This window comes from Chrysemys picta, chromosome 2, assembly GCF_011386835.1.
Source record: "Chrysemys picta bellii isolate R12L10 chromosome 2, ASM1138683v2, whole genome shotgun sequence".
NCBI classification, from domain to species: Eukaryota; Metazoa; Chordata; order Testudines; family Emydidae; genus Chrysemys; species Chrysemys picta.
The window spans coordinates 163,610,351-163,638,283 of record NC_088792.1 but is presented as its reverse complement, the minus strand read 5'-3'; the positions used below and the strand labels follow the sequence as shown (position 1 = coordinate 163,638,283).

General features: G+C 47.1%; 1 protein-coding gene and 1 long non-coding RNA gene across 3 annotated transcripts in view; both read right to left on the bottom strand.

Moving 5' to 3' along the window:
- Positions 1-14: 14 nt before the first annotated feature.
- On the bottom strand, positions 15-15,099 carry LOC101951034 (uncharacterized). 2 transcript variants are annotated; one of them, XR_010598661.1, is made up of 6 exons: positions 12,536-15,099; positions 12,213-12,382; positions 9,816-9,879; positions 4,978-8,825; positions 3,592-3,760; positions 15-3,490 (listed from the first exon to the last, which is right to left on the bottom strand). It is a non-coding gene; the product is annotated as an uncharacterized LOC101951034 (long non-coding RNA). The 2 variants fall into 2 exon arrangements; XR_006173595.2 differs by having other exon boundaries at positions 3,592-8,825.
- Positions 15,100-18,040: 2,941 nt separating this feature from the next.
- Positions 18,041-27,933, bottom strand: part of LOC135981576 (disintegrin and metalloproteinase domain-containing protein 32-like) — a 59,200-nt gene continuing 49,307 nt past the window's right edge. Inside the window, exons 20-21 of the mRNA XM_065584718.1 lie at positions 20,962-20,994; positions 18,041-19,098 (exon numbers count right to left, since the gene is read on the bottom strand). Coding sequence (XP_065440790.1) covers positions 19,092-19,098; positions 20,962-20,994 — 40 coding nt within the window. The 3' untranslated portion in view covers positions 18,041-19,091. The remainder of the gene's footprint in view (positions 19,099-20,961; positions 20,995-27,933) is intronic.

Genomic DNA, 27,933 nt, shown 5'->3' with positions numbered 1-27,933 from the left:
ATACTCTGAGTAAATTACTAAATAAAAAGTGATTTTATTAAATACAGACAGTAGGATTTAAGTGGTTCAAAGTAGTAACAGACAGAACAAAGTAAGTCACCAAGCAAAATAAAATAAAATGCGCAAATCTATGCCTAATCAAACTAAATACAGATAATCTCACCCTCAGAGATGTTTCAGTAAGTTTTTCTCAGACTGGACACCTTCCAGGCCTGGGCACAATTCTTTCCCCTGGTACAGCTCTTGTTGCAGCTCAGGTGGTAGCTAGGGGATTCTTCATGATGGCTTCTCCCCTTCTCTCTTCTCTTCCCCCCCTTTATATATCTTTTGCATAAGGCGGGAATCCTTTGTCTCTCTGGGTTTCCACCCCCCCTCACTGGAAAAGCACCAGGTTAAAGTTGGATTCCAGTTCAGGTGACATGATCACATGTCACTGCAAGACTTCATTACTCACTTGCCAGCACACACATATACAGGAAGACTCACAGGTAAATACAGCCATCTGCAGACAATGGGAGTCATCAAGATTCCAAACCATCATTAATGGTCCACACTTTACACAATTACACTAGGCCCTCAGAGTTACATTTTATATTTCTAGTTTTAGATACAAGAGTGGTACATTTATACAAATCAGATGATCACACTCAGTAGATTATAAGCTTTGTAATGATACCTTACAAGAGACCTTTTGCGTGAGGCATATCCCAGTTACTTACATTCACTTATTACCGTATTTTCTCTAAAACTATCTCAGTTACATTATATTGACTTATTATCAAGTTTTTATAAAACCATATAGACTGCACAACGTCACAGTGACTTGCACCCTAACCATGGAGGAGGTCCCTCTGCTGAGGCTAAAGGGCAAGAATCCCAAAACAGCAAAAAAGAGAAGGACTGCAACCCCGGTTACAGGGAGGTCCCAAAGGCCCAAGCAATTAAGACCTGAATTCCCCCCATAAGCGAGAGGGACGTGACCTGAGCCCCAATTACAGAATGGTCACTCTGGCTAGCCTGCAAGAGCAGCATAATGACAAGATGCTAAGAAGGGTTTTGGTCTCTACCCTAAGTTACAGGGAGCTCTTGGGGGACCAAGACGGCCCCCTAATCCCATATAAACGAGAAAGAAGTTACCTATGCCCTGCTTACAGGGAGGTCACACCGACCAGCCTGTCAAGGGTTCATAAACCTGAGAGAGAAGAAAAAAAAAAAAAAGGGGGGGGGGAAATTATCTGAACCGTAGTTACAGGGTGGTCTCGCTGCTCTAGGTACCACTGCCTCCAGATCCCCACTGACGTGACCTGCACCCTTCTTACAGGACTGTCACTTTGACTCAGAAGCCAAAGGAGAAGAGTCACGTGAAAGGAAAAAGGAGACACCTCTGAACTCTAATTGCAGGCAGGTCTCGCCGCTCTAGCTCCTCAAAGGACTCACTAACCCCCCGTAAGCGAGTGATGTGACCTGCCACCTAATTATGGGGCGCCCACTCAAGGACAAGGGACTAAAAAGAGCCGGGAGGGCCAGGGACAAGACCCAAACTCTGAGGGTGGGTGTGAGAAAAATCACTAAACAAGGTGGCTCATGTACCAAAGGCAAAAGAGGTCCCTCAGACCTAAGGTTCTTGGCAGTCCATCATTTCCCCAGAAGGGAGAGGGACGTGACCTGAGCCGTAGATGCAGGGAGATCACACAGGCTAGAGGAACTTAAGCAAGGGGCCCCAAACACCTTTTCAGCCTTAAGACACAAGACCCAAACCATCAATCGTGCCACTATATGGGTAAACGGGGGCCATAAAACAAACAAAAAAAACCCCACACACAAGAGGTCTTTTTCTAGTTCTGGGAAGAGCTCATTCAAACAAACCAAACAAAAAAAAAAAAAAAAAAAAAAAGCTGCAGCGATTTACAAATAAATCAAAATAAATAAAGAAAAGAAAGACCTTTCACACCCATGCACATCACGTTTGCTCTCCAACACAGACATACCACATGACACAGCACTTCCCAAAGCAGAAAAAGAGCTAACCGGGAAAGGCTATGGGCACAGGGTATTAAAAAGGCAACAAAAGGTCACCCTGCTCATGCCACAGGTGAGAGGAATGCGACCAGAACCCTACTTACAGGGCGGTCAGGCCGACTATCCAGCCATAATTCTCTATTGCTTAGCTTTCAAAAGAAAATGGACCTGAACCCTGGTTACAGGGTGCTCCACGCTGACTAGTTGGCCATAACTCTCTATTACCTAGTGTGACACAGTAGGCAGTGGGGTGGATTGACCTGGGAATGTCGTTTAGTTTTACTGGACTGTCTGCATGAGGGATGGAAGAGCAGGGGATGACTTTAGGTGAGGGACGGTACCTGAGCCTGTAACCTGAGCCAGGAAGGGGGGTGGGGCAAGTCAACACCTTTGCCCAGGAAACTGGACAAAGGGAGAGGGGGGAGAGCCTGCTGGAAGGGTTTTTGGTTTCAGTTTTGGGCTGGCTGGGAAAAGACAGGGAACCCCAAGTCTGGGGTCTAAGATCCTTGCCCCCCAGAAGGATCTGGCTGAGGGATCCTGGTTGTACCTACAAGCCCTGCTTGGGGCTGTGTTCCTGTTGTCTAATAAACCTTCTGTTTTACTGGCTGGCTGAGAGTCACGGTGAATCGCAGGAAGTGGGAGGAGTGCGGAGCCCTGACTCCTCCACACTCCGTGACACCTAGGTTTCAAAGAGGAGAGATGTAGACCCTAGTTATAGGACTGTCACACCGACTAGCCAGCCATAAGTGTCTATGACCTAAAGTAAAAGGAGGGGAGTGACCTGAACCCTAGTTCCAGGGAGGTCCATGCCAACTAGTCAGCCACCAGGGTTTAGCACCTAGAGCTCACAAGGGGAGAGACCTCAACCCTACTTACAGGGCGTCACTCGGTCTCAAGGGCTCAATATCCTCGTTGAATGAAAAATCAAGACCTGAACTCTTCTGAAGCGAGCGGTCTTTCTGACTGCCTTGCTGGAGCACCACAGTGCCAAGAAAGCCAAAAGGGGAAAGACCGAAACCCAAAGTTACAGGCAGGTCACTGGTCTCCAGCCTAGTAAGCAAGCCCTAAACCCCACCAACGACAGGTCTGTGAGCCGGACCCCGATTACAGGGAGGTCACCGAGTAGCATGCCAACGGTTCTTAAACCCACCACGGCAAAAGGTGAGACCTGAACTCTACTTACAGGGAGGCTACATTGCCGTAGGGATTAAAGAACTCGACCGCCTCACTGAGTCACAGGGGTGCCACCTGCACCCTACTTACAGGGAGGTCTCACTGCTCCAGGTACTACCGGGTTCAAGCTTGCTCTCTCTCCTCCCCCACCCCACAAAGAAGAGTGACTTCCACCCTAGTTACAGGACGGTGGTTGTGCCCTGTGCATAATTTTCTCCTCCTCTTCCATCTTCTGCATCATCATCATCATCATCATCATCTTTTCTTTCCTCCTTCCCCTTTTTTTCCCCCTCATGTGCTGGAAAGAAAGAAAGGGAGTGTGCAAGTTAGGTTACGACAGGATTAAGAGAGTTGGGGGGGGTGTCTTCAAATATAAACAGTGTGCATTAAAGTTGCTACCTTGTCTTCTTGCCTCTACAGGCAGCCTTTGACCTATAGCTGGAAGGGAATTCTGAGCTGTCCCATCATGCGCTTTGACGGCACACTCGACGCACAGGCCTCCAACTCTCCCAACATGCCGAAGGCTCAACTGATGCCGTACTGCGGAGCCAGGTTTCCAGCTTCCTCGCTGAAGGAACAATAATCCACACCGTGTAGAGTCAAGCACAGGAGTTTATTACACACAGCGCTGGCAAAGTGTCACTTTGTAATTAATTCTTCTGCAGTGTCTGAGCCTAATAAGCAATAGATTATATAGGGTGCTCATTGTGCAGAGAGAAGCGACAGGGATGGGTTTTCCCAAACTCCTGGATAGGTTCTAGCAACAAAACAAGATAAGCACAATAAGCCAATGGTCTAAAAGATTACATAATGGTTCCTCCCAAGGCTCAAATTACCGGTGTGTCAGCAATGTTAATTACCCCCAAACTATGTCTACTAAAGTGTATAGGTTAAATTCTAATTTTGGGGTTCAGGGGAATGAGGTAGCAGCTCTCCCGGTTGACCAACAGGTATATTCCTGGAGATTTAAAGCGAAAAATGCAGTAATTAGTACTTAACAACAATTGTTCATAAGTTTACCCTTGCATTTCTGTGGGCAAGGATTGGCATACATCTGTGAGGGGAGGGTGTCCTAACTCATGTCAATTATATTGGGCCTCTCCCTGAACTCTGTCTGGGATCTCCTCCCTGCACGAGGGAGTAACCATGGAGGCCTTTCTCAGCGCTTCATGTGTCTATAACTTGCGATAAGGACGCCCAATTACATTCCAAGTTATGCTGACTCTGCTCACTTACTTGAAACACACAAGGTTATCCGTTTACCCCAGCTTCCTCTTAGCTGTGTATTGTTCTCTGTTAGCCAGCCCCCATAGCCCAAGCCAAGCTGTGGACTCTGGCCTACATGAAAAGTTCTCAGGAGAAACTGTAGTTAAGATTTTACATCCATAGCTAATGGATTCTGACCCTGCAGTCCCTCCTCTTGACCCTAGGGTTCCCTAACCTGCCAGGTCAAATATAAAACAATTTTCAGCTTACTTCGGAGTTGCCAGTAAAGTATCAACACCATCAGGAATGTCAGAACGGACACTCTCCACCTAATTTGGCAGAATAGCACCCAGATCCATCCCCAGGGGATCTCTTCACCTGAGATGGCATTGCCCATAATTATTGATTTAACCTCCACTGCCTGATTCCGTGCCTCCGAGTATTTAACGCTGACCTGGTCCACGGTCTCCCCTATCCGAGTGTACCTCAGACGGCCTTCCCCAATGCGTCTTTGGGCCTCGGCCACCAACTCCTCGATCTTCACCTGCAGGGCCTGTAGACCCTCCTCTAGATACTTACTGCCGTAGTGCCATTCCGGATCCCACGTTAGGTTACTCGTCATTGACGGAGTACGGTGGAGCTGCATCCTGTCAACAGTCAGGGTTGCCCTTCGGGGGGGATCGTCATGCACACGGATGGATGTCTCGAGGGGGAGGGCTTTCCATTTAGCTCGATGGAGTGGTTCTTGGCAGTCACACACCAGTAGGTACTGTTCATCTGGACCAGTTCCGTGTGCACCAGTTTCTCAGTGACAGCCACTTTGAACTTAAACAGATTTGTTAGAACATTATAAGGGCATATACATAGAATTTCCTTATCAGAGTGGGTGCAGCATTCACTAGGGTACAATGCTTTCCTGGCGAACTCAGAATATGCAATACTTTTTATTTTAGTAACATGCCCTCTCCTCCATACTGGCAGAGAGGTCACCATTCTAGCTCGTTGTGAGTGAGGGATTCCCAGAGGCACTAGGAGACTGAAGATTATGCTGTGACTTGTCCAAACCGGTCTTTGGATTCATTGATTCTCTGTTTCCCCATTCCCATGAAGGGGTACTGGGGAGATTGCCATCCAGGAGACCTGTTACAATGCCCTGTGTAGTAATGGCCAAGGTTTGCCCTGCATTTCAACAACTTTCCTCCAATTCCTTTATTCTGGTACCATTTATTAACAGGCTGCTGAATTCTTGACCCAAGTATTTTGTTATATCCACTGAGGTAGATAGAGTTTGACAGATCCTTTAAGCTGTCTAGGATCAGTCGACTGGCCCTATTAGTATCCAATCCTCCCTTTTACATGGCACACTACTTGCGTCCTTCATCATGCACCACAGGGGCAGCAGGAGCCACAGCAGGAATCTCTTCATGGTCGCCCTTCAGTCCTTCTTCCTGTTCACCTGTGGAGAGACTGAGTATTGACAAGCACTGGTTCAAACAATTTTAACTGATTTTGGTGCCTTTGAAAAGTTTTCATTTTTCCCCTAATCCTTAAATGCAGGTTTGTTCAGACTGCTGTTATTATTCAGCTGGGTTTGATTTTCTTTTACTTGGTCGTATAGGTATTTTTTATTTAATTTATTGTTTAATACCTTTATATAGTTCTGTAACCTGTCTGCGAAGGGCCCAGTAAAATCAATTTGCCGATTCTGCCACGGTCCTTTTGGCTGTAGTTGATGGTTCAGGGGTACTTTCTTCCTTCTACACATATTTTCTTATGCACATGTTACACATCTTTTAATTGTAAGGCTTCCCCTCCTTCGCCCCCCATGGCTGGCCAGCACCATTGCTTCAGGGCAGCTTTTATTTTCCTCCATCCCAGGTGAGCTGGGGAGTGGGTGGCATGGAGCAGCAGAGCCCTTATGCTCTCAGGGGCTACTAGCTCCTTACCCCTCCCCCCACCCCAGCCCATGCCAAAATTGATTTTTATACACACAGCCTTATCCTTCTAACTTGGTTTTTTTTGTTCCTTGCTTGAGGTTTTATGATGTGCTTCTATTTTGACTACTGCCAGTTCTGATGGTAGTTTGACAGCTTCTGTTAGTTTAACTGCATTTATATTATTAATGGGTTTGCCGGTCCGCATGACCACACACCCATGTAGTCATGCACTACTCCGAATGTGTACCTGCTGTCTGTGTACACTGAGTCTTTTGCCCTCCTGCACTCTAAGGGCTTCAGTGAGGGCTGTCAGCTCTGCTTTTTGAGCTGATTTTGAACCATTCAGCTGACCTGACACTATTACTGTTCCATTACTAACTATGACTGCTCATTCTGTATTTGGCACTTCATTTTCATACTTTCTTGACCCATCTACATACAAAAGGATGTCTGGATTCTTTTAATGGCTTTAACTCTTTAACACTTACTCTTTCCTATCTATGAGAGATTCGTGTACCTCTTTATTTATGTTCAGGTATTAAGCTACATTTTCCTTTGTTCCTCACTATGGAGAAGTTGGGATTTTGCAGGCACAGTGTTGACTCTCACTGACTCTTCTGGGTTTCAGCACCAGTTAGTACAGTGGGGTATTGAGTCTTACTGTAGTTATGGTAAAGATGGAACAGCTTTCCCATTTTGGGTAAGCCCAAGCTGGGGGCGGAGGCTAGAGCTTGCTTTACTTTTATGAATGCCTCCTTTTGTTCTGCCCCATATTACTGACTTATTTGCAGGTTTTCCCCCATAAAAAGTTTTTGGATCAGTTCTACCATCTCTGAGTACCCCAGTATGTATGTCCTGCAGTAATTAAGGAGGCCCAGCACTTTCTGGACTTCCTTAAACTGTCCGTGGTCTTTTTAACTCTCAAATTGCCTGCTTGTGAATAAGACTATTTTGATTCTTGCCTCAAAGCTAATTTCTTTTAATATGGTTTTGCACCTGAGGATTTTTTTTTTTTTTTTTTTTAAAACAGACTGGCATTCCTTGATCTTTACCCTTCTGCATCCTTGGTTTTTGTAACTTCTATTAAAATTCTTAATTTTTGTTTTGAAAGACAAAACATGTTTTACTTTTTGGGGGGCGGGGGGTGGCAGATTATTACTTATAATATCCCTTCCTTTAAACAAATATTTTTGCTGATTGCAGGCAAAACAGGAGTTTACCCCCCCCCCCCCCATACTTTCTTATGTTTTTATAGGCAGGCCAGGTTTTAATGGCTTTGACCTTTTAAGGGAAATTTTACTGTTCAGTTATTAAATTCATGAGGTGCTGTAACTCAGTTTCTTTTTTAATATAGTAGACTAGGTGTGTCTTTATGCTGCCATTTATGGGCAGTTTTCTCCTTTTTTATTAGTTAGGTAATTTTCATCAACGCGGATGCTTTCTGGCTTGCTCTTGAATTCAAAGCCATTAGCAGCTCAGAGACTCTGTCTTAAAAAGGGACACAATCAACTTTTAGAGTTTTGATTACTTTACCTTCTGCTTCCAAAACACACAGGAATTTGAAAAATAAGACAACCTATTATAGCTCCTTTTGGAGTCCTAATAGGATTTTAATTAAGTAACATGTTTTGTTTGCATTTTTTACTCCTTCTACAATATCTACTGCACATGTTCTGGGGAAAATGCACATCTCTTTCATAGTTTACCTTTTATAACATTATATTAACTATATTACAGTACTTTTTACATAAGGTTTAACTGTGTCTTTTGTGCTTACAGAGTTTTTATGTATCCCTTAATAACATGACAGTCTAATTACACACACCACACACACACACACACACACACACACACCTGTTGCTTTAGAGGGGCACCATCTTTTTTTATTTTTCTGCTACAGCTTTTATCTGCTATTTTGTTACCAAAAATAAATTTAGAACTTTTATTTTTCTGGGTTTGATTGCCCTGCTGCAGCAATGACTTTGGTTTTTATAAAAAATATTGAACGTTATGAAGTATTGAGGTACCTTAAGGATTAAATGCGAAATACCAAAGCCAAACAACACTAGTGATCTGTATCGGGCAGGAGTGTTTAGTTTTGCAACTTTAAATGAAAGATTTAAATGGATTTAGTGGTATTATTTTAAAATAAAAACCCAATTTATTTTAAACTTACAAAACAGAGGTTTCCAAACCAGGAGTGTTGATTTAGGTTTAAGACCTTACATATTTACTATATATAAATTTTACAAAGCTGTTCATAGATTACATTTGGGGGTAGTTAAGTTTCAATAGAAACTTTTTTTTTTTTTTTTTTTTAAGCGAATTTGTCCAAAGTCTATTTCAATCAGATGGTCTCTTTTCCAAAGAAATGTCTGTAAATAATCCAGGCAAAGGGCCCATTTTCCTTCAGAATGGCTGCAAAGAAGCCCAAGAACACTTTTTCGTAACATTTTTTACAACGTTTAACTGCTTAATTCCCTTCAGCCACTGCAGAGTTTAAAAAAAAAAAAAAAAAAAAGTTGTTTTAAATCACTTGCTTATCTTCCAAAATGACATCTTCATTAAGTCAGATTTCACCAATCCAAGTATTGTTCCAGGGGTCTGAATTCCACATTCCTGTACTTTGGGATTTTTTGTGTGTGTGGTTATGTTGAGTATATCCAATGTAACTATTACTGCTTTGTCACTCCACCATTTAACGAATTCTCTCTCTGGTTCGGCTGCAACAGAGTTTGCTTTTTTAACTGCTGCTTGCGGAGTTTTGACATGTTTATACTCCAAATATTCCCGATGGCTGACTCTCTTCTCCCCCTTTGATGCCAGGGGTTTTAATCACCCTGGCTGCTGACCTTGTTGGGAAATGTATGTCTTCCCCTTGACACCATGATCTCAATCTTCATGGCGGTCAGCCTTGATAGGGATGTGCGTCTCCCCCACCACTTAACACCTTAGTCTCAATCTCCACAGCTGTTTAGCCTTGATGGGGATGGGAGTTTCCCCCTTTAAATTCTGTGGTCTCAATCTCCACACTGACAGCTTTGATGGGGGGGCTGTATGTCTTAAATTACACAATTGGCAGCCTTATTGGAGACTTGTGCTATTTGAAGGTGTGTACGTCACAGGCCTGGAGGAGGGAGGAGGGCGCTCCCCAGGGCTTGCAATGAGGAAAGGGGACCACCAATTTGCACTGCCTACCGCTTGCGTACCCAGCCAGTCCTGGGCTTAACTCACGGCCAATCGCTTGTTGGTGGTTTGTCCAAGTCCTCCGTAACTCACCCCTTGAACAGTACATAACCCTCTTGCACATGTCTCCCCTCCCAATTGGTACCCCCTTTAAAAAAAAAAAACCCTCCGCTTGTACTAACATGTCCAGGTTCCTTTGCACTTAAATTTAAAAAGTGGGATCAAGATGTGTCTGAAAGGGGATGAGAGACCTCTATCCCTAGCCTAATGAGGTGGTAAATTAAACATACTCACCTCTTGGATCTCAGTCTCAGTTCCTCAATCAGTTCACAAGCTTGTATCCCGGACGAGCATCCATCTGAAGGAACAATAATCCACACCGTGTAGAGTCAAGCACAGGAGTTTATTACGCACAGCGCCATAGGCGCCAACTTTCTCTGGTGCCAGTGGGTGCCTGTGCACCCCCACCCCTTTCCTCACCCCTGTCCCCACCCCAATGCAACCCCATCCCTGCCCCCATTCCAACCCCATCCCCAAAGTCCCCACCCTAACTCCGCCCCCTCCCTGCCCCTATTGGATCCCTTCCCTGGCCCCGCCTCTTCCCCCAGTGCACCACATTACCCCTCCTCCCTCCCTGCCCTGCAAATCAGTTGTTTCACAGCACAAGTGCTGGGAGGGAGGGAGAAGGTGAGCTGGAGCAGGGGGGCAGGGTGAGGCCACGGGGAGCTGCCTGTGGGTGCTCAGCACCCACCAATTATTTTCTGTGTGTGCTCCAGCCCGAGAAAAAAAAAAAAAAAAAAAAAAAAAAAAAAAACCAGGGGAATGATCTGAACTGTAGTTACAGGGCGGTCTCGCTGCTCTAGGTAGCGCTGCCTCCAGATCCCCATGGACGTGACCTGCACCCTTCTTACAGGACAGTCACTCTGACTCAGAAACCAAAGGAGAAGAGTCATGTGAAAGGAAAAAGGAGACACCTCTGAACTCTAATTGCAGGCAGGTCTCACTGCTCTAGGTCCCCAAAGGGCTCACTAACCCCCCCGTAAGCAAGTCATGTGACCTGCCACCTAATTGCGGGGCAGCCACTCAAGGCCAAGGGACTAAGAAGAGCTAGGAACGAGACCCAAACTCTTGAGACGGGGGGCGGGAGGGAGGGGAAATCTCTAAACAAAGTGGCTCATGTACCAAAAAGGGGGAAAAAAAGATCCCTCAGACCTAAGGTTCTTGGCAGTCCATCATTGCCCCAGAAGGGACAGAGACATGACCTGAGCCGTAGATGCAGGGAGATCACACCGTCTAGAGGAACTTAAGCAAGCGGCCCAAACACCTTTTCAGCCTTAAGGTACGAGACCCAAACCATAAATCGTGCCACTAGATAGGTAAATAGAGGCCATAAAAAACAAACAAGAGGTTTTTTCTAGGTCTGGGAAGAGCTCATTCAACCAAACAAATCAAATCAAAAAACAAAAAAGCTGCAGCGATTCACAAATAAAAAAGAAAGACAGACAGACCTTCCACATCACATTTGCTCTCCAACACAGACATACCACATGACACAGCACTTCCCAAAGCAGAAAAAGAGCTAACCGGGAAAGGCTATGGGCACAGGGTATTAAAAAGGCAACAAAAGGTCACCCTGCTCATGCCACGGATGAGAGGAATGAGACCAGAACCCTACTTACAGGGCGGTCAGGCCGACTATCTGGCCATAATTCTATATTACCTAGGTTTCAAAGGGGAGAGATGTGAACCCTAGTTCTAGGGCTGTCACACCGACTAGCCAGCCATAAATGTCTATGACCTAAAGTAAAAGGAGGGGAGTGACCTGAACCCTAGTTCCAGGTGGTCCATCCGAGTTGTCAGACAGCCGGGTGTAAGGGAACGGACCTGGACCCTAGTTCCAGGGAGGTCCATGCCGACTAGCCAGCTACCAGGGTTTAGTACCTAGAGCTCACAAGGGGAGAAACCCCAACCCTACTTACAGGGCGTCACTCTGTCTCAAGGTACTTAAGGGCTCAATATCCTTGTGGAATGAAAAATCAAGACCTGAACTCTTCTGAAGCGAGCGGTCTTTCTGACTGTCTTGCTGGAGCACCACGGTGCCAGAAAGCCGAAAGGGGAAAGACCGAAACCCAAAGTTACAGGCAGGTCACTGGCGTCCAGCCTAGTAAGCAAGCCCTAAACCCCACCAACGACAGGGCCGTGAGCCGGACCCTGATTACAGGGAGGTCACTGAGTAGCATGCCAACGGTTCTTAAACCCACCACAGCAAAAGGCGAGACCTGAACTCTACTTACAGGGAGGCTACATTGCCCATAGGGATTAAAGACCTCGACCTCCTCACTGAGTCACAGGGGTGTCACCTGCACCCTTCTTACAGGGTGGTCACTCTCTCCAGACGGTTAACGGAGCCAAGGGGGAAAGAGACCTGCACCCTACTTACAGGGAGGTCTCGCTGCTCGAGGTACTCTCTCTCTCTCTCCCACCCCCACAAAGAGGAGTGACCCCCCCCGCCCAGTTACAGGGCAGTCGTTGTGCCCGCTGCATATTTTCTCCTCCTCTTCCATCTTCTGTTTCCTCCTTCCCATTTTCTTCCTCATGTGCTGGAATCAAAGAGAGAGAGAGAGTGTGCAAGACAGGATTAAGAGAATCCTTAGGTCTTCAAATATAGACAGTGCACATTAAAGTTGCTACCTTGTCGTCTTGCCTCTACAGGCAGCTTTCAACTTATAGCTGGAAGGGAATTCTGAGCAGTCCCCATCATGCGCTTTGACGGCACACTTGACACCCAGGCGTTCAAGTCTCCCAAAGTGCCAAAGGCTCAACGAATGCCTTTCTGTGGAGCCAGGTTTCCAGCTTCCTCACTATAAAATAAATCAGCAGCACATTATGCCTGGAGGGCAGTGAGAAATGCACTTTAATAGCAAGAGTCACAGACACAATGTGCACTGTATTGACTGGTTCAACAACAAAAAAAACCAAACAAACAGGTAAAGGGATGAAGGTTTAAATGGAACCTTGAATTCCGCAGCAGTTGTTGCAGACTCTCTGGACTCCAACGGCCAAAAGCAAGGCAGAACCCAGGAGGCGTCGCTGCAGAACCTTGGGCGAGCTTGAAAGGCACTCCAGAGGGCCAGGACTGTGCCGGGAGCATCAGAGGGGCCGACGTGACTTGCACCCTAACCATGGAGGAGGTCCCTCTGCTGAGCCTAAAGGACCAGAACCCCACAACAGCAAAAAGAGTAGGACCGCAACCCTGATTACAGAGAGGTCCCAAAGGCCCAAGCGATTAAGACCTGAATTCCCCCCATAAGCGAGAGGGACGTGACCTGAGCCCCAACTACAGAATGGTCACTCTGGCTAGCCTGCAAGAGCAGCATAATGACAAGATGCTAAGAAGGGTTTTGGTCTCTACCCTAAGTTACAGGGAGCTCTTGGGGGACCAAGACGGCCCCCTAATCCCATATAAATGAGAAAGAAGTGACCTATGCCCTGCTTACAGGGAGGTCACACCGACCAGCCTGTCAAGCATTCATAAACCCGAGAGAAAAAGAGGGGGAACGATCTGTACCGTAGTTACAGGGTGGTCTCGCTGCTTTAGGTACCACCCTCTCCAGATCCCCACTGACGTGACCTGCATCCTTCTTACATGACAGTCACTCTGACTCAGAAACCAAAGGAGAAGAGTCACGTGAAAGCAAAAAGGACACACCTCTGAACTCTAATTGCAGGCAGGTCTCGCCGCTCTAGGTCCCCAAAGGGTTCATTAACCCCCTGTAAGCGAGTGATGTGACCTGCCACCTAATTACAGGGCGCCCACTCAAGGACAAGGGACTAAAAAGAGCCGGGAGGGCCAGGGACGAGACCTGAACTCTGGAGACAGGGGCGGAAAAAAAAATTGCTAAACAAGGTGGCTCACGTACCAAAGGGAAAAGAGGTCCCTCAGACCTAAGGTTCTTGGCAGTCCATCATTCCCCCAGAAGGAAGAGGGACGTGACCAGAGCCGTAGATGCAGGGAGATCACACGGTCTAGAGGAACTTAAGCAAGTGGCCCAAACACCTTTTCAGCCTTAAGGCACGAGACCCAAACCATCAATCGTGCCACTATATGAGTAAATGGGGTCCATAAAAAACCAAACAAGTTCTTTTTCTAGTTCTGGGAAGTGCTCATTCAACCAAAACAAAAAAGCTGCAGCAATTTACAAATAAATAAATAAAGACCTTCCACACCCATGCACATCACGTTCGCTCTCCAACACAGACATACCACATGACGCAGCACTTCCCAAAGCAGAAAAAGAGCTAACCGCGAAAGGTTATGGGCACATTGTATTAAAAAGGTCACCCTGCTTATGCTTATGAGACCTGAACCCTACTTACAGGCCATAATTCTATATTGCTTGGCTTTCAAAAGGAAATGGACCTGAACCCTGGTTACAGGGTGGTCCACGCTGACTATCTGGCCATCATTCTATATTACCTAGGTTTCAAAGGGGAGAGATGTGAACCCTAGTTATAAGGCTGTCACACCGACTAGCCAGTCATAAGTGTCTATGACCTAAAGTAAAAGGAGGGGAGCAACCTGAACCCTAGTTCCAGGGCGGTCATATCAGTTCGCCTGCCATAAATGTCTATCACCTGGATTAAAGAAGGGAAGAGACCTGAACCCTAGTTCCTAGGTGGTCCATGCCGACTAGCCAGCTACCAGGGTTTAGCACCTAGAGCTCACAAGGGGAGAGACCTCAACCCTACTTACAGGGCGTCACTCGGTCTCAAGGTACTTAAAGGCTCAATATCCTCATTGAATGAAAAATCAAGACCTGAACTCTTCTGAAGCGAGCAGTCTTTCTGACTGCCTTGCTGGAGCACCACGGTGCCAAGAAAGCCAAAAGGGGAAAGACCGAAACCCAAAGTTACAAGCAGGTCACTGGCATCCAGCCTAGTAAGCAAGCCCTAAATCCCAGCAACGACAGGGCCGTGAAACAGACCCTGATTACGGGGAGGTCACCGAGTAGCATGCCAACGGTTCTTAAACCTACCACAGCAAAAGGCAAGATCTGCACTCTACTTACAGGGAGGCTACATTGCCCATAGGGATTAAAAAGCTCAACCTCCTCACTGAGTCACGGGGTGTCACCTGCACCCTTCTTACAGGGTGGTCACTCTCTCCAGACGGTTAACGGAGCCAAGGGGGAAAGAGACCTGCACCCTACTTACAGGGAGGTCTCGCTGCTGGAAGGACTGCCGGGGTCAGGCTCGCTCTCTCTCCCCCCACCCCGCGGAGTAACTTCCCCCCTAGGGACAGGGAAGCCGTTCGTGGTGCTGCATGGGAAGGGCTCGAGCCTCATCCCGGACCCTGGAGATCGGGAGTCTCTGTCCTGCTGCTCCGGGTGTTTCTGAAGGTTCAGAAGCAGCAAGTCCCGCTGGGGCGGAGCAGGTGCCTCGGCGCTGCCGCCCTGCGTGCGGGTGCGGATTCCGAGGGCGGGGCGGGCTCGTGCCCCGAGCTCCGGAAAGCTCGGTCGGGGAGGTGCTGTCCCCGCTCGCTGCGGCGAGGCCAATTTCTGCCGGCCCTGCGGACCGCCCACAACCGCGCCCAGATTTCCAGCCAATCACAGAGCCTCTGTCCCGCCCTGTCAGGTTTTCTCCTCCCCGCCCCTCGTCCTCTCACGATAGCTCGCCCGCTTCCCGCCAGCTCCGCGGAGCTGCTCTTCTTCCCCCGCATATCGCCCTAGCTTCCCCTTTCTCAACTGCCCCCACCCAGCGGTGACGGAAGCGGGGATCAGCCCCCCCCATTTTTAAAAGGGGGAGAGTCATGCCCCTCACTGTCTAATATGGGTATAGTTTGGAGGAGCAGGGAGCAGCAGTGACCCCTCCACCTGCACGCCTTTGCAGCGGGTATCAGCTGCCTGAGGTTTGCAGTTTGAGGGGAGTAAGCTACACCCATATTAAAAAGTGGGGGGCATGGCCCGCTGCCCCTCCCCCATCTACAAAGGCTACAGCCCCCTTGCCTCCACCCCCACTGGAGGCAGCGTCAAGAGTGCTGTAGGGTCCGGGTGCCTGGCCAACGGCCTCCTGCTTCTCAGGGGTACGGGGAGCCCCCGCTGAGGCACTTTCAGCTGCACCCCTACTGTAGCCTCCACCTCCTCCCACGCAGCTGAGCCCATGGTGAAACGTGGGGCTGGCTTGGCACAGGCAGCCCGTGAGAGGGTGAGGCAACGGCACCACAAGAGAGCCCTAGCTTTGTGCAGACAGTGCCCTCACCCTCCCCTCCCACGTTATAAGGGAGAGACAGGCCCACCTCTGCTGTCTCCTCTCCCCCCACAATGCTAGGTCATGCCACAACCCGTATTCTAAAATTTGCCATATTGCATATGTAATAGACGGTACATGCACAGCGCTGATTTTAAGGTGTAATTCTGGTGGTGCAGATGTACCCAACCCAGCTTTTATGTACGCGGCACAGGTAACAATTGTAGAGAAGATTTAGCATCAGGGGTTCCAGTGCAGGTTAGCAACCTCAGTACCTAGCCAGGGTCCTCAGTGCGCTTGTACTGGGGCAGCCAGTACGTACCCCCAGGTCTACACTCCATTGTTGCCTGCGCTCGCTGGATTAAAGCTAGTGCAGGTATATCTACCCCTGCCACAATTGCACTTTAATTTGTGGTGCAAATGTACCCTTAGCCAGGGTTCATGGGTATGTCATCCTATATATATTGTGTGAGCCAGCTCTTCATCGGCATTTAGAAAACTTTGAGGTTTCCTTTTTAATGTTTGTTTTACTCCTGGTTTTAATGTCGCTAAAGGCAGTGTATTAGATTTCTTTTTGCATGATCTAATGTATAAAGAGAGCAGCTGTGGTTTCTTCATTTTGCTGGCCATTGAAGGTACGTCTGTACTAGAGCTGGAACGTGTAAATTCCAGCTCGAGACATACCTGCGCTAGCTCTGATTAAGACAGAATGCTGAAAACAGAAGTGCAGCCATGGTGGTGTGAGGGGCTGGTTGCCCTGAATATGTACTTTTGGGCTCTGACTGGATCATACTTGGAATGGCTAGTCCTGCTATGGCTACATTTCTCTTTTTAGTGCACTAGCTTGATCAGAGCTAGTCGGGTATGTCTCCTCTATCTGGAAGTTACACCTTCCAACTCTAGTGTAGACAGACCCTGAGTAAGGCCTTATTTACACTAGGACAGTGGTTCCCAAACTTGTTCCACCGCTTGGCCTGGAGCAGTGAACCGCGGCCACTGGGAGCCGTGATCGGCCGAACCTGCAGACGCAGCAGGTACACAAACTGGCCCAGCCTGCCGGGGGCTTTCCCTGCACAAGTGGCAGAACAAGTTTGGGAACCACTGCACTAGAAGGGTTTTGCCCGTGTACTGATACTAGTATAGCTGAAGGGTTAAAATCCATGTGCATTTTATATAACAATCTGGTATATGGATTGTGTCAGCTCTTTTTCAGACCCAAAGTCCAGAGTTTGGTCAAGAGACCAGAGGCCTAGCTAATAGTGATCAGCTAAGAGAAAGCTGGAGTAAACAAGATAACATTGCCTTTGCTAAGATATGCTTGGTCAGTAGAAATGCCAGATGTTGAAGCAATAACTAAATAATTGTGTCTTATTCAAAGTTTCAAATTGAACAAAGAATCCCTGTTCCTATTGTGTCAGTCTCTTCTGTAGGGAACATTCTTCCCACATATCCAACCTTGAGTTTATGGAAATTGGCACATGTCAGTATAAAGATATGGCATCCTTCCACCTCCCTTTCACAGGGACCAATGCCCGGCCTTAAGACATAAAGAAGACAATCTGTATTATCATATCCTTTCACTGTTTCTTTGCTTTAACCCCTAGGAATGTACCTGTTGGACAATCAAAGGAGTTGCTCCATTCCTATGGACCCCAAATCAGAATTCAACATATATATTTTATACTAATAACATTTTATCAAAGTATTAATTAAATGTTAACTTGCTAACTTGAGACCATGGGCGGAGACATTATGTAACCTTTTAACCATTGGCTAATGTGCTATCTTGTCTTGCTGCAAAACCTATCCCGGGGTGTGGAACTGCCTACCCCGTCACTTTCCCCCGCCCATGGAAAATCTATATATTCTATTGTAATCAATTGATTGACAGTGTCTCTGAGCCTAATAAGCAAGGTGACACTCCGCCAGCGCTGTGTGTAATAAACTCTTATGCTTGATCTCTACACGGTGTGGATTTATGTCCTTCAATAGCTATACTGGCAAAACCCTCTACTGTGGATGCCATTGTGCTTATATTAGTAGAACTTATGCTAGTTTGAGAACATGCTCTGTGCAATTGCCCAGTCTTCAGCTACATGGTTCTCAAATTATTGTATTCTGCAGATCACCAGAAAAGGCTCCTTTCACCTCATTTAGAGAAATATTTAAGTTTAGTAAAAATAATCCAAGTTGAAATGGTAACATGAACTTCTGGATTTACCCAGCTCAAATAAGATATGTAGCTCTTTCCAGATTTTTTAAAAAAATATTCCTTTATTTTGTAATTAATTAACATCCAATTCAGAATTACATAAGGAGAAGACTCCTCCAAACTAAAATTAAAAGGTTACAAACATTTCCTAGGCAAATTGAGAATCCATTAAGAGTTCACAGTTGAGGTGCAGGAAGAGAAAATATTCCCCAATTTTCATTGCAATAGCTCACAGAAAAAATATAATGAAGTCAGGTCAAAAAACTATTCAAGTCTAGAGCAATTTTTATGAGAAATCAAATTACTATCTTTTAACTAAATTATTTAAACTACAGGAATTCCTAAGGGCTTATAAATGCCTTCTAGGCACTAGCCTGTGTTAGGCAGAATGGAGTTCTCACGGGGAACTCCTACTGCTACATTGCCTAAGGAGGATGCAGCATACTCTCCTCAAATGCTCGCCAGCTCTGCTGGCCAGTGCTTGTGGTGTCTTCCGAATCCTCACCTTGTGGGGTTTGCTCCTTCAGTGGTTTATGAGAGAACAGTTAATTGAACACCCCTTTGAGATGATTGTGGGAGTTCAAACCTCTAACACCAAGCTATTGTTTCAGGCTGTCTGGAGACAGACTCAGACAGCACTATGTTGATTATATCTGTCAGGCTGTCTTTGGAACTGTTAAGGACTAGAAACATCGGACCCTCAAATGAAAGCTTGAATTCTGCAGAAAGTGAAGTAACTCTCACCCCCAAAAGCTTCTAACTCATCTTAGCAAATGGGAAAGTGCAATTTTCAAGCCCTATGACTGGCATGAATTTACACTAGATATAAATCATTAAATATGTTTAGTGGTTATGTACAGGAAAATGTACATATACAACAAATTTAAGTTCAGTCTTTGCTTTACAGTACTATTACTTTTTTTTTCTTAAAAAAAACCTCTCAATCTTTATGGGGGGATGGAAATAGTTAACCTGAATAATTAAAAAAACAACTCCAAATTAAAAGCTGGTTATATATTGCACTGTCCATTCAGAGGTTCCATGCTGGAAGTACTTTGCCATCTGCTTTAAACTGACTGCTTATATAATTTCCAGCCTTCTGGTGTTATTGGCTATACACTGGCAGACAGAATAAGGGAAAAAACACATTGCTGTTAACAGAATCAACAAGAATAAATAAAACATAGCAACGTAAGCAAATTATTTAGCTGGGAATTCAGCCGTAATAAGTATGTCTGTTATCTGTCAGAAGGTAGACTCAAGCCCACTTCCATCATAAGGTAGCTTTCACTACTACCAGTCTTGCCTCAGACAGCAAACTATATTTGATGTTATAATTGGGCTTGAGTTTACCCTCCGACAAACAACAGACATATTTATTATGGCTGAATTCAAAAAATACATGGTGGTGAACTTGGAACAGGATACAGTCCAGGACTAAAAATACAGCAAAAGATGACCAATATTGATGATCAGATTAAATTTGAAATAGTTTAGTAAATATCTTCATACAGTCAAAAAACAGGCTAGATTATTAGTTTAATGATAGGTGTGGAGAAGGTAACTCCCAGACTGATAGTGTTCGAGAGTATTGTGAACACAGCTTGCTCCACTCTTGAAGGGGAAAGTGTACCTTATCACTCAGCTGTTCAGCGGCGTGCAAAAGGGAGGAGCGGGGACGGGGCATACTCAGGGGTGTGACAAACTGGGACTGTTCTTAATGTGGTCTTTGAATGCTGAGAGGGGAGTGTTGGTTGGGAAGGCAGGGGAGTGTGGCTAGGATAGGATGACCAGATAGCAAATGTGAAAAATCGGGATGGGGGTGGCGGGTAATAGGAGCCTATATAAAAAAAAAGACCCAAAAATCGGGACTGTCCCTATAGGATAGGATAATGGAGATATCCCATCTCCTAGAACTGGAAGGGACCTTGAAAGGTCATCGAGTCCAGCCCCCTGCCTTCACTAGCAGGACCAAGTACTGATTTTGCCCCAGATCCCTAAGTGGCCCCAAAATCGGGACATCTGGTCACCCTAGGCTAGGATGGTCTGCATGGGGGGATGGGAGACTGGCCTTGAGGGAGAATACCTGAGCATGTAACGTGAGAACCCAGGAAGGGGTTAGAGGCCAGGTGACCCCTTTGCCCCGGAAACTGAACAAGGGCTGGGGGAGGAGACGCTAGGGAGGGGGGGAGTTTCAGGGGCTGGCTGGTGGAATGGCTGGGAGACAGACGGGGCTCTGACCCCCCAAGGGGGCTGTGGTGCCCTGGGATCCCAAGATGGACCTAACTGAGGGGGTCCTATTGTCTGTGCCTGCAAGACCTGCCTTGGACTGTGTTCCTGTTGTCTAAATAAACCTTCTGCTTTACTGGCTGGCTGAGAGTCATGGTGAATCGCAGGAAGCCGGGGGGGGGGGCAGGGCCTTGTGTCCCCCCACACTCCGTGACAAGGGGAGAGGGTGGAAAGAGGCAGGGAAGAGAAGGGGTGGGGATGGGGGCTTGGGGGAAGGGGTGGAGTGGGGGCGGGTCCTGGGGTGAGCGGGAAGCTTGGGGGTCCATGAAAATTTTTAAATCAAAATGGGGGTCTTCGGGTTGCTAAAGTTTGAGAGCCGCTGCATTAGGTGCTTATCTGCATCTTTAGGCACCTATATACCTTTAAAAAACTGGCCCAACATTCTGTAATATGATAGAGGCGCTATTTACAGAGACTGCTAACTTTTCTAAATAATTTAAGGATGAAATTTATCTTTCTTAATCACAATTGGTAAATTTAAAGAACATGGTATCAATGCATTACATTTGATAGCTTATTTTTTTTTTCTTTCAAACTGTACTTTAAAATCAAGTTGGCAATGAAATGTTCAAATGTGCTTCAAAGTCACATTGCAACTATCAAATGCAGATTTTGGCATGTAAATATTAAGCATATTCTAAATAAAAGAAAACTAGATACATGTTCTACTGCACTGACAGATATGAAATTTACCTTGGATTTTCTGACTGATCCATGTCTTCTAATCTAGATTTAAATTAGAAAACAGAGTGGTATGAGTATTGTCGGAGAAAAACAGAGTTCTCACTATTTGTTTAGGTATAGCAATAAGATGCTTTATTAACTTCCACAGTATTTAAAATTAAGCATACCATACACATAGTCTCATAGCTCTAGAGCATACAGTAAATTTATTGTGAAGATTACTTTTACCCAAGTAGTTTGGCTCTCTCTTTAACCAGAGGACACCCTCTCATTCTCCATAGTGGTAAAATGGCCTTACATTTTCTTCCATGCTTCTCTTTACCTTCCTATTTAGCCAGGGCCGTCCTTACCCGTACGCCAAGTATGCAGCTGCGTAGGGCACCAGGAAACTTGGGACACCAAATTTCCTGGTGCCCTGCGCAGCTGTGTACTGCTCCAGCCCCTGCCCCACCTCTTCCCCAGGCCCCCTGCCCCGCCTCTTCCTACCCCTGCTCCGCCCCCACTCCACCCCTTCCCCAAAGCCCCCGCCCTGCTCTGCCCCCACCCCGCCTCTTCCCACCCCTGCTCCACCCCAGACCCGCCTCTTCCCGGCTCTGAGGACTGCAGGAGGGCCAGGCCTGCACTCACCAGCAGCAGGAAGTGCAGGGACCTGGCCCCAGCTGCGCCGCCGGTGAGTGCTGGGGGATGGTTCCCCCTGCCCCAAGCCAGCTCCCCCTCCCCCCATGGAGGCCTGCTCCCCGCCCCCCCGCACAGGGGGGCTGCGTAAGGCCCCAAAATAGCTAGGGATGGCCCTGTATTTAGCCCTGTGGATTTTGGTTGCCTTTTACACTGTTTCAGTTTTTATTGGAACATGTAGTCTCTTTGTTTGTATCTTGAGTACAGTTTTTACTTTCCCAAGTGCTTTTCCCAGGTATTACTGAATTCAAACAATTTTCTTTAACTCCTTTTGCATTCTCAGGGAGTTTTATTTTCTGAAGTCCAGTATTTTTCATTATAATTCTTTCTACAGAAACTCATCAGAATTTACAACCTGATGAAATTATGCTTGATTCCATCTTGAGAGGACAGCAGTGATAAGGCCAGCACGTCCCTGCGGCCTGCGCTGCTTTCCGCAGCTTCCATTGGCCAGGAATGGCAAACCATGACCCCTGGAAGCTGCGGGCAGCCGTGCCTGCAGACAGTCAATGTAAACAAAGTGTCTCGTGGCCCGCCACCAGATTACCCTGACAGGCCACGTGCGGCCCGCGGGCTGCAGGTTGCCCACCACTGAGCTAAAGAGTCATTTTCAATAACTGGTGGCATCAGTGAATAGGGTCTGATCGTCTATCACTGAAGTCAATGTAAGGTTTGACTCATTGCTGGCCTATACCTTTTGGGAGGGAAGGTATCTGCCAACAGAAGTGGGGGGTCCATCAGTGGATAAAATATTACCCTTCTTCACAACAACATTATTTTTACAGGGTCTGGGTTATCAGTAGAAACACTTGCTAGTCTCCCATCTAATTTCTCTAAGAAATCTAGAGAACAACCAAGGATCATCTATTTTTATCTTGTTCTTCAATCCAAATGGTCTGTGCTGTGTAACCAAAATACTAATCGAGAATAAATCAATGTATCCTAATGTTTGGGGAGACACAAAAATAGTTGGTATGAACAGGGGGTTGGCCCTGGAGTGCAGTAAAGTAAAAGTATCCCATCCAACTTTGAAAACCTCAAGGATATAACTGAGCTTCCACTGAGCAGGGTTGTATAGCATCGCCTTCTGTAAACAAAGTTTCCTGTACTGCAACCCCTCATCTTGCTTTGTTTTTATGCCCCTTCAGTAAACTTTATTTACTATTAATTTCATCTCCCAACTGAAGGTCTTGGTTTCACCAAGTCTCTATCATTCTGGTTACATCACACTTCCTGAAAACACAATTCTAATCCAACAATCAATATGTTACTAGCATTTGTAGCAGGCACATTTATCCTTTACTTCTTTCACTCTTTTCTACATTTTTTTACTGGTTTCATTTTACCTTAGGAAAGTTCCCTTTGTGTATCTCTCACATCCACTGTTGAAAGAGTCAGCTTGGAAATCCCATCTATTATACCCTACACACTTTAAAAAACAAGTACTTTCTAATATGCGCCTGTGATAGGCTGTCTACCTCCCTATACACACACACTAGGCCTGAAGAGGAAAAATAGGACAATTAACCTGGAGGAGAGCCAGGACCGGAGAAGGCCTAATGCTGATGAAGCCAAGCTGGGTGAGGAGCTGAGACAGGCTTAGGCCTTGTCTATACTGCAAAGTTTTGTATGCAAAACTGGAGGTGTACACACTATAAAGCTACTTTTGCCGACAAAATAAAACCACCTCAACGAGAGGCTGTGATGTTATCTGATTAAAATATGACCATATAGATCATTGTTGCAACCACTGTTATATATTTGCAACAAATCTTGTACAAAGGTTGTCAAGTAAGGTGCCTATGGAAAGGTTATGATTTGCTGAATATGATTATGCTATTTGTATGCATGTATCATTTTTGTATTTGAAATTATGAGCATTGGCTCTATACCTGTATTTCAAATGTTTGCTCCTGGGGTAACGCCCACAAGGTATTTAGCCTGCACATCTTGAAGGAACTATTCAAGTAGAATGGCCCATTAAAGGACATTTAACTTACAATGGAAGACACCTATCTACTCTTAATGGACTTTCCTGCTGTGACTAGGCAAAATCATGCATGGACATGTGACTTGGAGTTCAAACACCATCTTGTTACTGTAATTTTCCACAGTAAGAACAATGGGATTCCCTCCACATGGCAGAAGATATAAAAAGCACTGGAAACACCTCCATTTTGCCTCTATCCTGCTCCAGTCTCTATCCTACTCAAGCCTTTGGACTAATGGAAGTATTCTAACCAAGGAATTGAGGACCTTCCAATGATTTGGAAGCAGCCAGAGACTTGACTTAAGCCAGCAGTTCATTCCATCACTGCTACAAGCCTGAACCGAGAACTTTACAATTAATGTATGTATTTGATTCATTTAACCGATTTTAACTCTCCCTTTTCTTTCTTTCTTTCTATAAATAAACCTTTAGATTTTAGATACTAAAGGATTGGCAACAGCGTGATTATTGAGTAAGATCTGAGTTTATATTGACCTGGGGGTGTGGCTGGTCCTTTGGGATCAGAAGAACCTGTTGTTTGATGAGCCTGGTTTTAAAGAACCACTCAGCTTTAAATCCAGTGTTTTTGGTGGTGATGCAAGGACTGGAATGCCTAAGGAAACTGATTTCCTGATTTCTTGTTAGCCAGTGTGGTGAGACAGTTTACTTTCGTTGCTGGTTTGGTATATCTTATGGAGGAATAAAAAACAGTTACTCACTTCTCGTAACTGTTGTTCTTTGAGATATGTTGTTCATGTCCATTCCAATCAGGTGTGTGTGCGTGCACGTGCACGTTGGCCAGAAGATTTTTCTCCTAGCAGCATCCGTCGAGTCAGCCTGAGCGCTCCCTGGAGTCACGCCTTCATGGCACCCAATATAGAGCCCTGCCAATCCATAACCCCCTCAGTTCCTTCTTGCCGGCTTCTCCGACAGGGATAGGAGGGTGGGTATTGGAATGGACATGAACAACACATCTCGAAGAACAACAGTTACAAGAAGTGAGTAACCGTTTTTTCTTCTTCAAGTGCTTGTTCATGTCCATTCCAATCAGGTGACTCCCAAGCCAAATTTAGGAGGTGGGGCCGGAGCTGTCCACTGATTGAAGTACTGCTCTTCCGAAGGCCGCATCGTCTCTGGCCTGCCAGGTGATTTCATAATGCACAGTGAAAGTGTGTATGGAAGACCACGTCGCCGCTCTGCAGATTTCCTGGGTGGGAACTTGCGCCAGGAACGCCGTCAATGAAGCCTGCGCCCTGGTAGAGTGCGCAATGATCGGACGTGTGGGAACACCTGCCAGGTTGTAGCACTCACAGATACAGGACACGATCCATGATGGAATGCGCTGGGGCGAAACCAGCTAAACTTTCATCCTGTCCACCACTGTCACAAAGAGCTGGACCGACTTTCTGAACAGTTTTGTTCTCTCGATATAGAAGGCCAGCGCTCTGCTCCCTGTTGCTGGAATGAGGTTTAGGGTAGAAAACTGTGAGGAAGATGTCTTGGTTGATATGAAACTGCGAGATAACCTTGGGAGGAAGGCAGGGCGAGGTCTGAGCTGAACCTTGTCCTTAAAGAACATGGTGTAGGGCGGGTCTGAAATCAGGGCCCTGAGCTCAGATATCCTCCTGGCCGAGGTTATCGCCATCAGGAACGCGACCTTTTAGGAGGTAGAGCAGGGAACATGTTGCTACAGGCTCAAAGGGGGGCCCCATGAGCCTAGAGAGGACCAAGTTGAGGTCCCAGGCAGGGACCGGTTGATGGACATGAGGGTAAAACCCGTTGAGCCCCTTTAGGAATTGGCTGACCATGCGGTTAGCGAAAACCGAGTGGCCCTGTACACCCAGGTGGAAGGCTGAGATGGCAGCCAAGTGCACTCTTATAGAAGGCAACAAGAGACCTTCCTGCTTCAGATGTAGAAGGTAGTCTAGAATGTGTGGCACCGAGGCTAGCGTCGGGGGCGAGTCGCACTGCGCCAGCCAGACTAAAAATCTCTTCCACGTGGCAAGGTATGTGGCCCTCATCGAGGGTTTCCTATTACCAAAGAGGACCCGTCTGACCTGGTCTGAACAGGAAAGTTCCGATGGATTCAACCATGGAGCTTCAATGCTATAAGATGGAGCAACTGTAGGTTTGGGTGTTGGAGACGTCCATGATCTTGTGTGAGAAGGTCTAGGGAGAACGGCAAGGTAATCGGGGCTCCCACTGACATGTCTAGGAGGGATGTGTACCAGTGCTGATGGGCCCAGGCCGGTGCTATCAGTATGATCTGAGCATGATCTCTGCGGATCTCGAGCAGGACCTTGTGAAAGAGCGGTATCGTCGGGAAGGCGTATAGGAGAGGCCCTCCCCAGTTGAGGAGGAACGCATCCGCGGTGGAGCCCAAGCTGTGATTCTGGAAGGAGCAGAACTGCTGGCACTTCCTGTTGTGTTGTGTGGCGAAGAGGTCCATCGGGGGAAATCCCCACCTCTGGACGACTGAATTTGCGACATCCGGGCGAAGGGACCACTCGTGGCTGCGGAACAACCTGCCGAGCTTGTTCTGAATCCCGGGGAGGTACAACGCAGGTGGATTATATATTCTACACAGAAGTCCCATAGGGGGTTTCCTGGCACAGGGGAGAGGAGCGTGCACCCCCGTTTGTTGATATAGAACAGGAGTGGCCAACTTGAGCCTGAGAAGGAGCCAGAATTTATCAATATACATTGCCAGCAGCCCTCCATCAGCTTCCCCACCCCGCTCCCATCGCATCCCATCCACCGGCAGCCCTGCAGGTCAGCACCTCCCCCTCATCTCCCTCCCGATCAGCTGTTCCGTGGCATACAGGAGGCCTTGGGGAGGAGCGAGAGCATGGCAGGCTCAGGGGAGGGAACGGGAAGGGGTGAAGTGGGGACAGGGTCTGTGGCAGAGCCAGGAGTTGAGCAGTGAGCACCCCCCAGCACATTGGAAAGTCGGAGCCTGTAGCTCCAGCCCTGGAATTGGTGCCTGTACAAGGAGCCGCATATAAACTCCTGAAGAGCCGCATGTGGCTCCGGAGCCACAGGCTGGCCACCCCTGATATAGAACATTGCAGTCATATTGTCCATCATGACTGATACACATTGCCCGGTTAGGTAAGGGCGGAATGTTTGACATGCCAGGCGCACCACTCTCAGCTCTCTGACACAGATCTGCTTGCAAGCAGAGGCCTTGAGTTCTCCAGTCCCCCAAATGAGATCCCCAGCCCAAATCTGATGCTTCCATCACCAACAATAGGGGTGGCTGTGGGGCAGCAAAGGGAACCCCTGAGCACACCTGGAAGGCATCGATCCACCACCGGAGGGAATCGAGGACCGGGCAAGGCAGGGTCACGATCCTGTTCAAGCTGTCCCAGGCTGGGTGATAGACTGACGCTAGCCACGACTGGAGCGGCCGAAGCCTGAGTCTGGCATGTCGTACCACGTATGTACAGGCTGCCATGTGCCAGAGAAGCTTCAGGCAGTTTCTTGCAGTAGTGGTGGGAAACTGCATGACTCCCTGGATCATGTCATTGAGGGCTTGAAACCTCACCTGTGGGAGGAATGCCCTGGCTTGGGTCGAGTCCAGTACTGCCCCTATGAACTCTAGCCTCTGGACAGGAGACAGAGTCAATTTTGCTTCGTTTAGGAGCAGACCCAGGTTCTCGAAAGTGGCTCTGATAAATGCAACCTGAGTTTCCACTTGCATCCTGGAGCGGCCTTTGATCAGCCAGTCGACAAGGTACGGAAACACCTGTACCTGATGCCTCTGCAGAAAAGTGGCAACAATCACCATGCACTTGGTGAATACTCAAGGTGCTGCTGACAGGCTGAACGGGAGAACAGTAAATTGGTAGTGGGAACCATTGACCACAAACCTGAGGTACCACCTGTGGTTCTGAGCGATTGCGATGTGAAAATACGCATCCTTCAAGTCAAGGGCAGCATACCAGTCTGCTGGATCTAGTGAAGGGATGATGGAGGCCAGGGAGATCATGCGGAAAAGACGGTTACTCACCGTTGTAACTGTTGTTCTTCGAGATGTGTTGCTCATATCCATTCCATTAGGTGTGTGCGCGCCGCGTGCACGATCGTCGGAAGATTTTTACCCTAGCAACACCGGCGGGTCGGCTGTGGAGCCCCCTAGAGTGGCGCCTTCATGGCGCTGAATATATACCCCAGCCGACCCGGCGCCCCCTCAGTTCCTTCTTGCCGGCTACTCCGACAGTGGGGACGGGGGGCGGGTTTGGAATGGATATGAGCAACACATCTCGAAGAACAACAGTTACAACGGTGAGTAACCGTCTTTTCTTCTTCGAGTG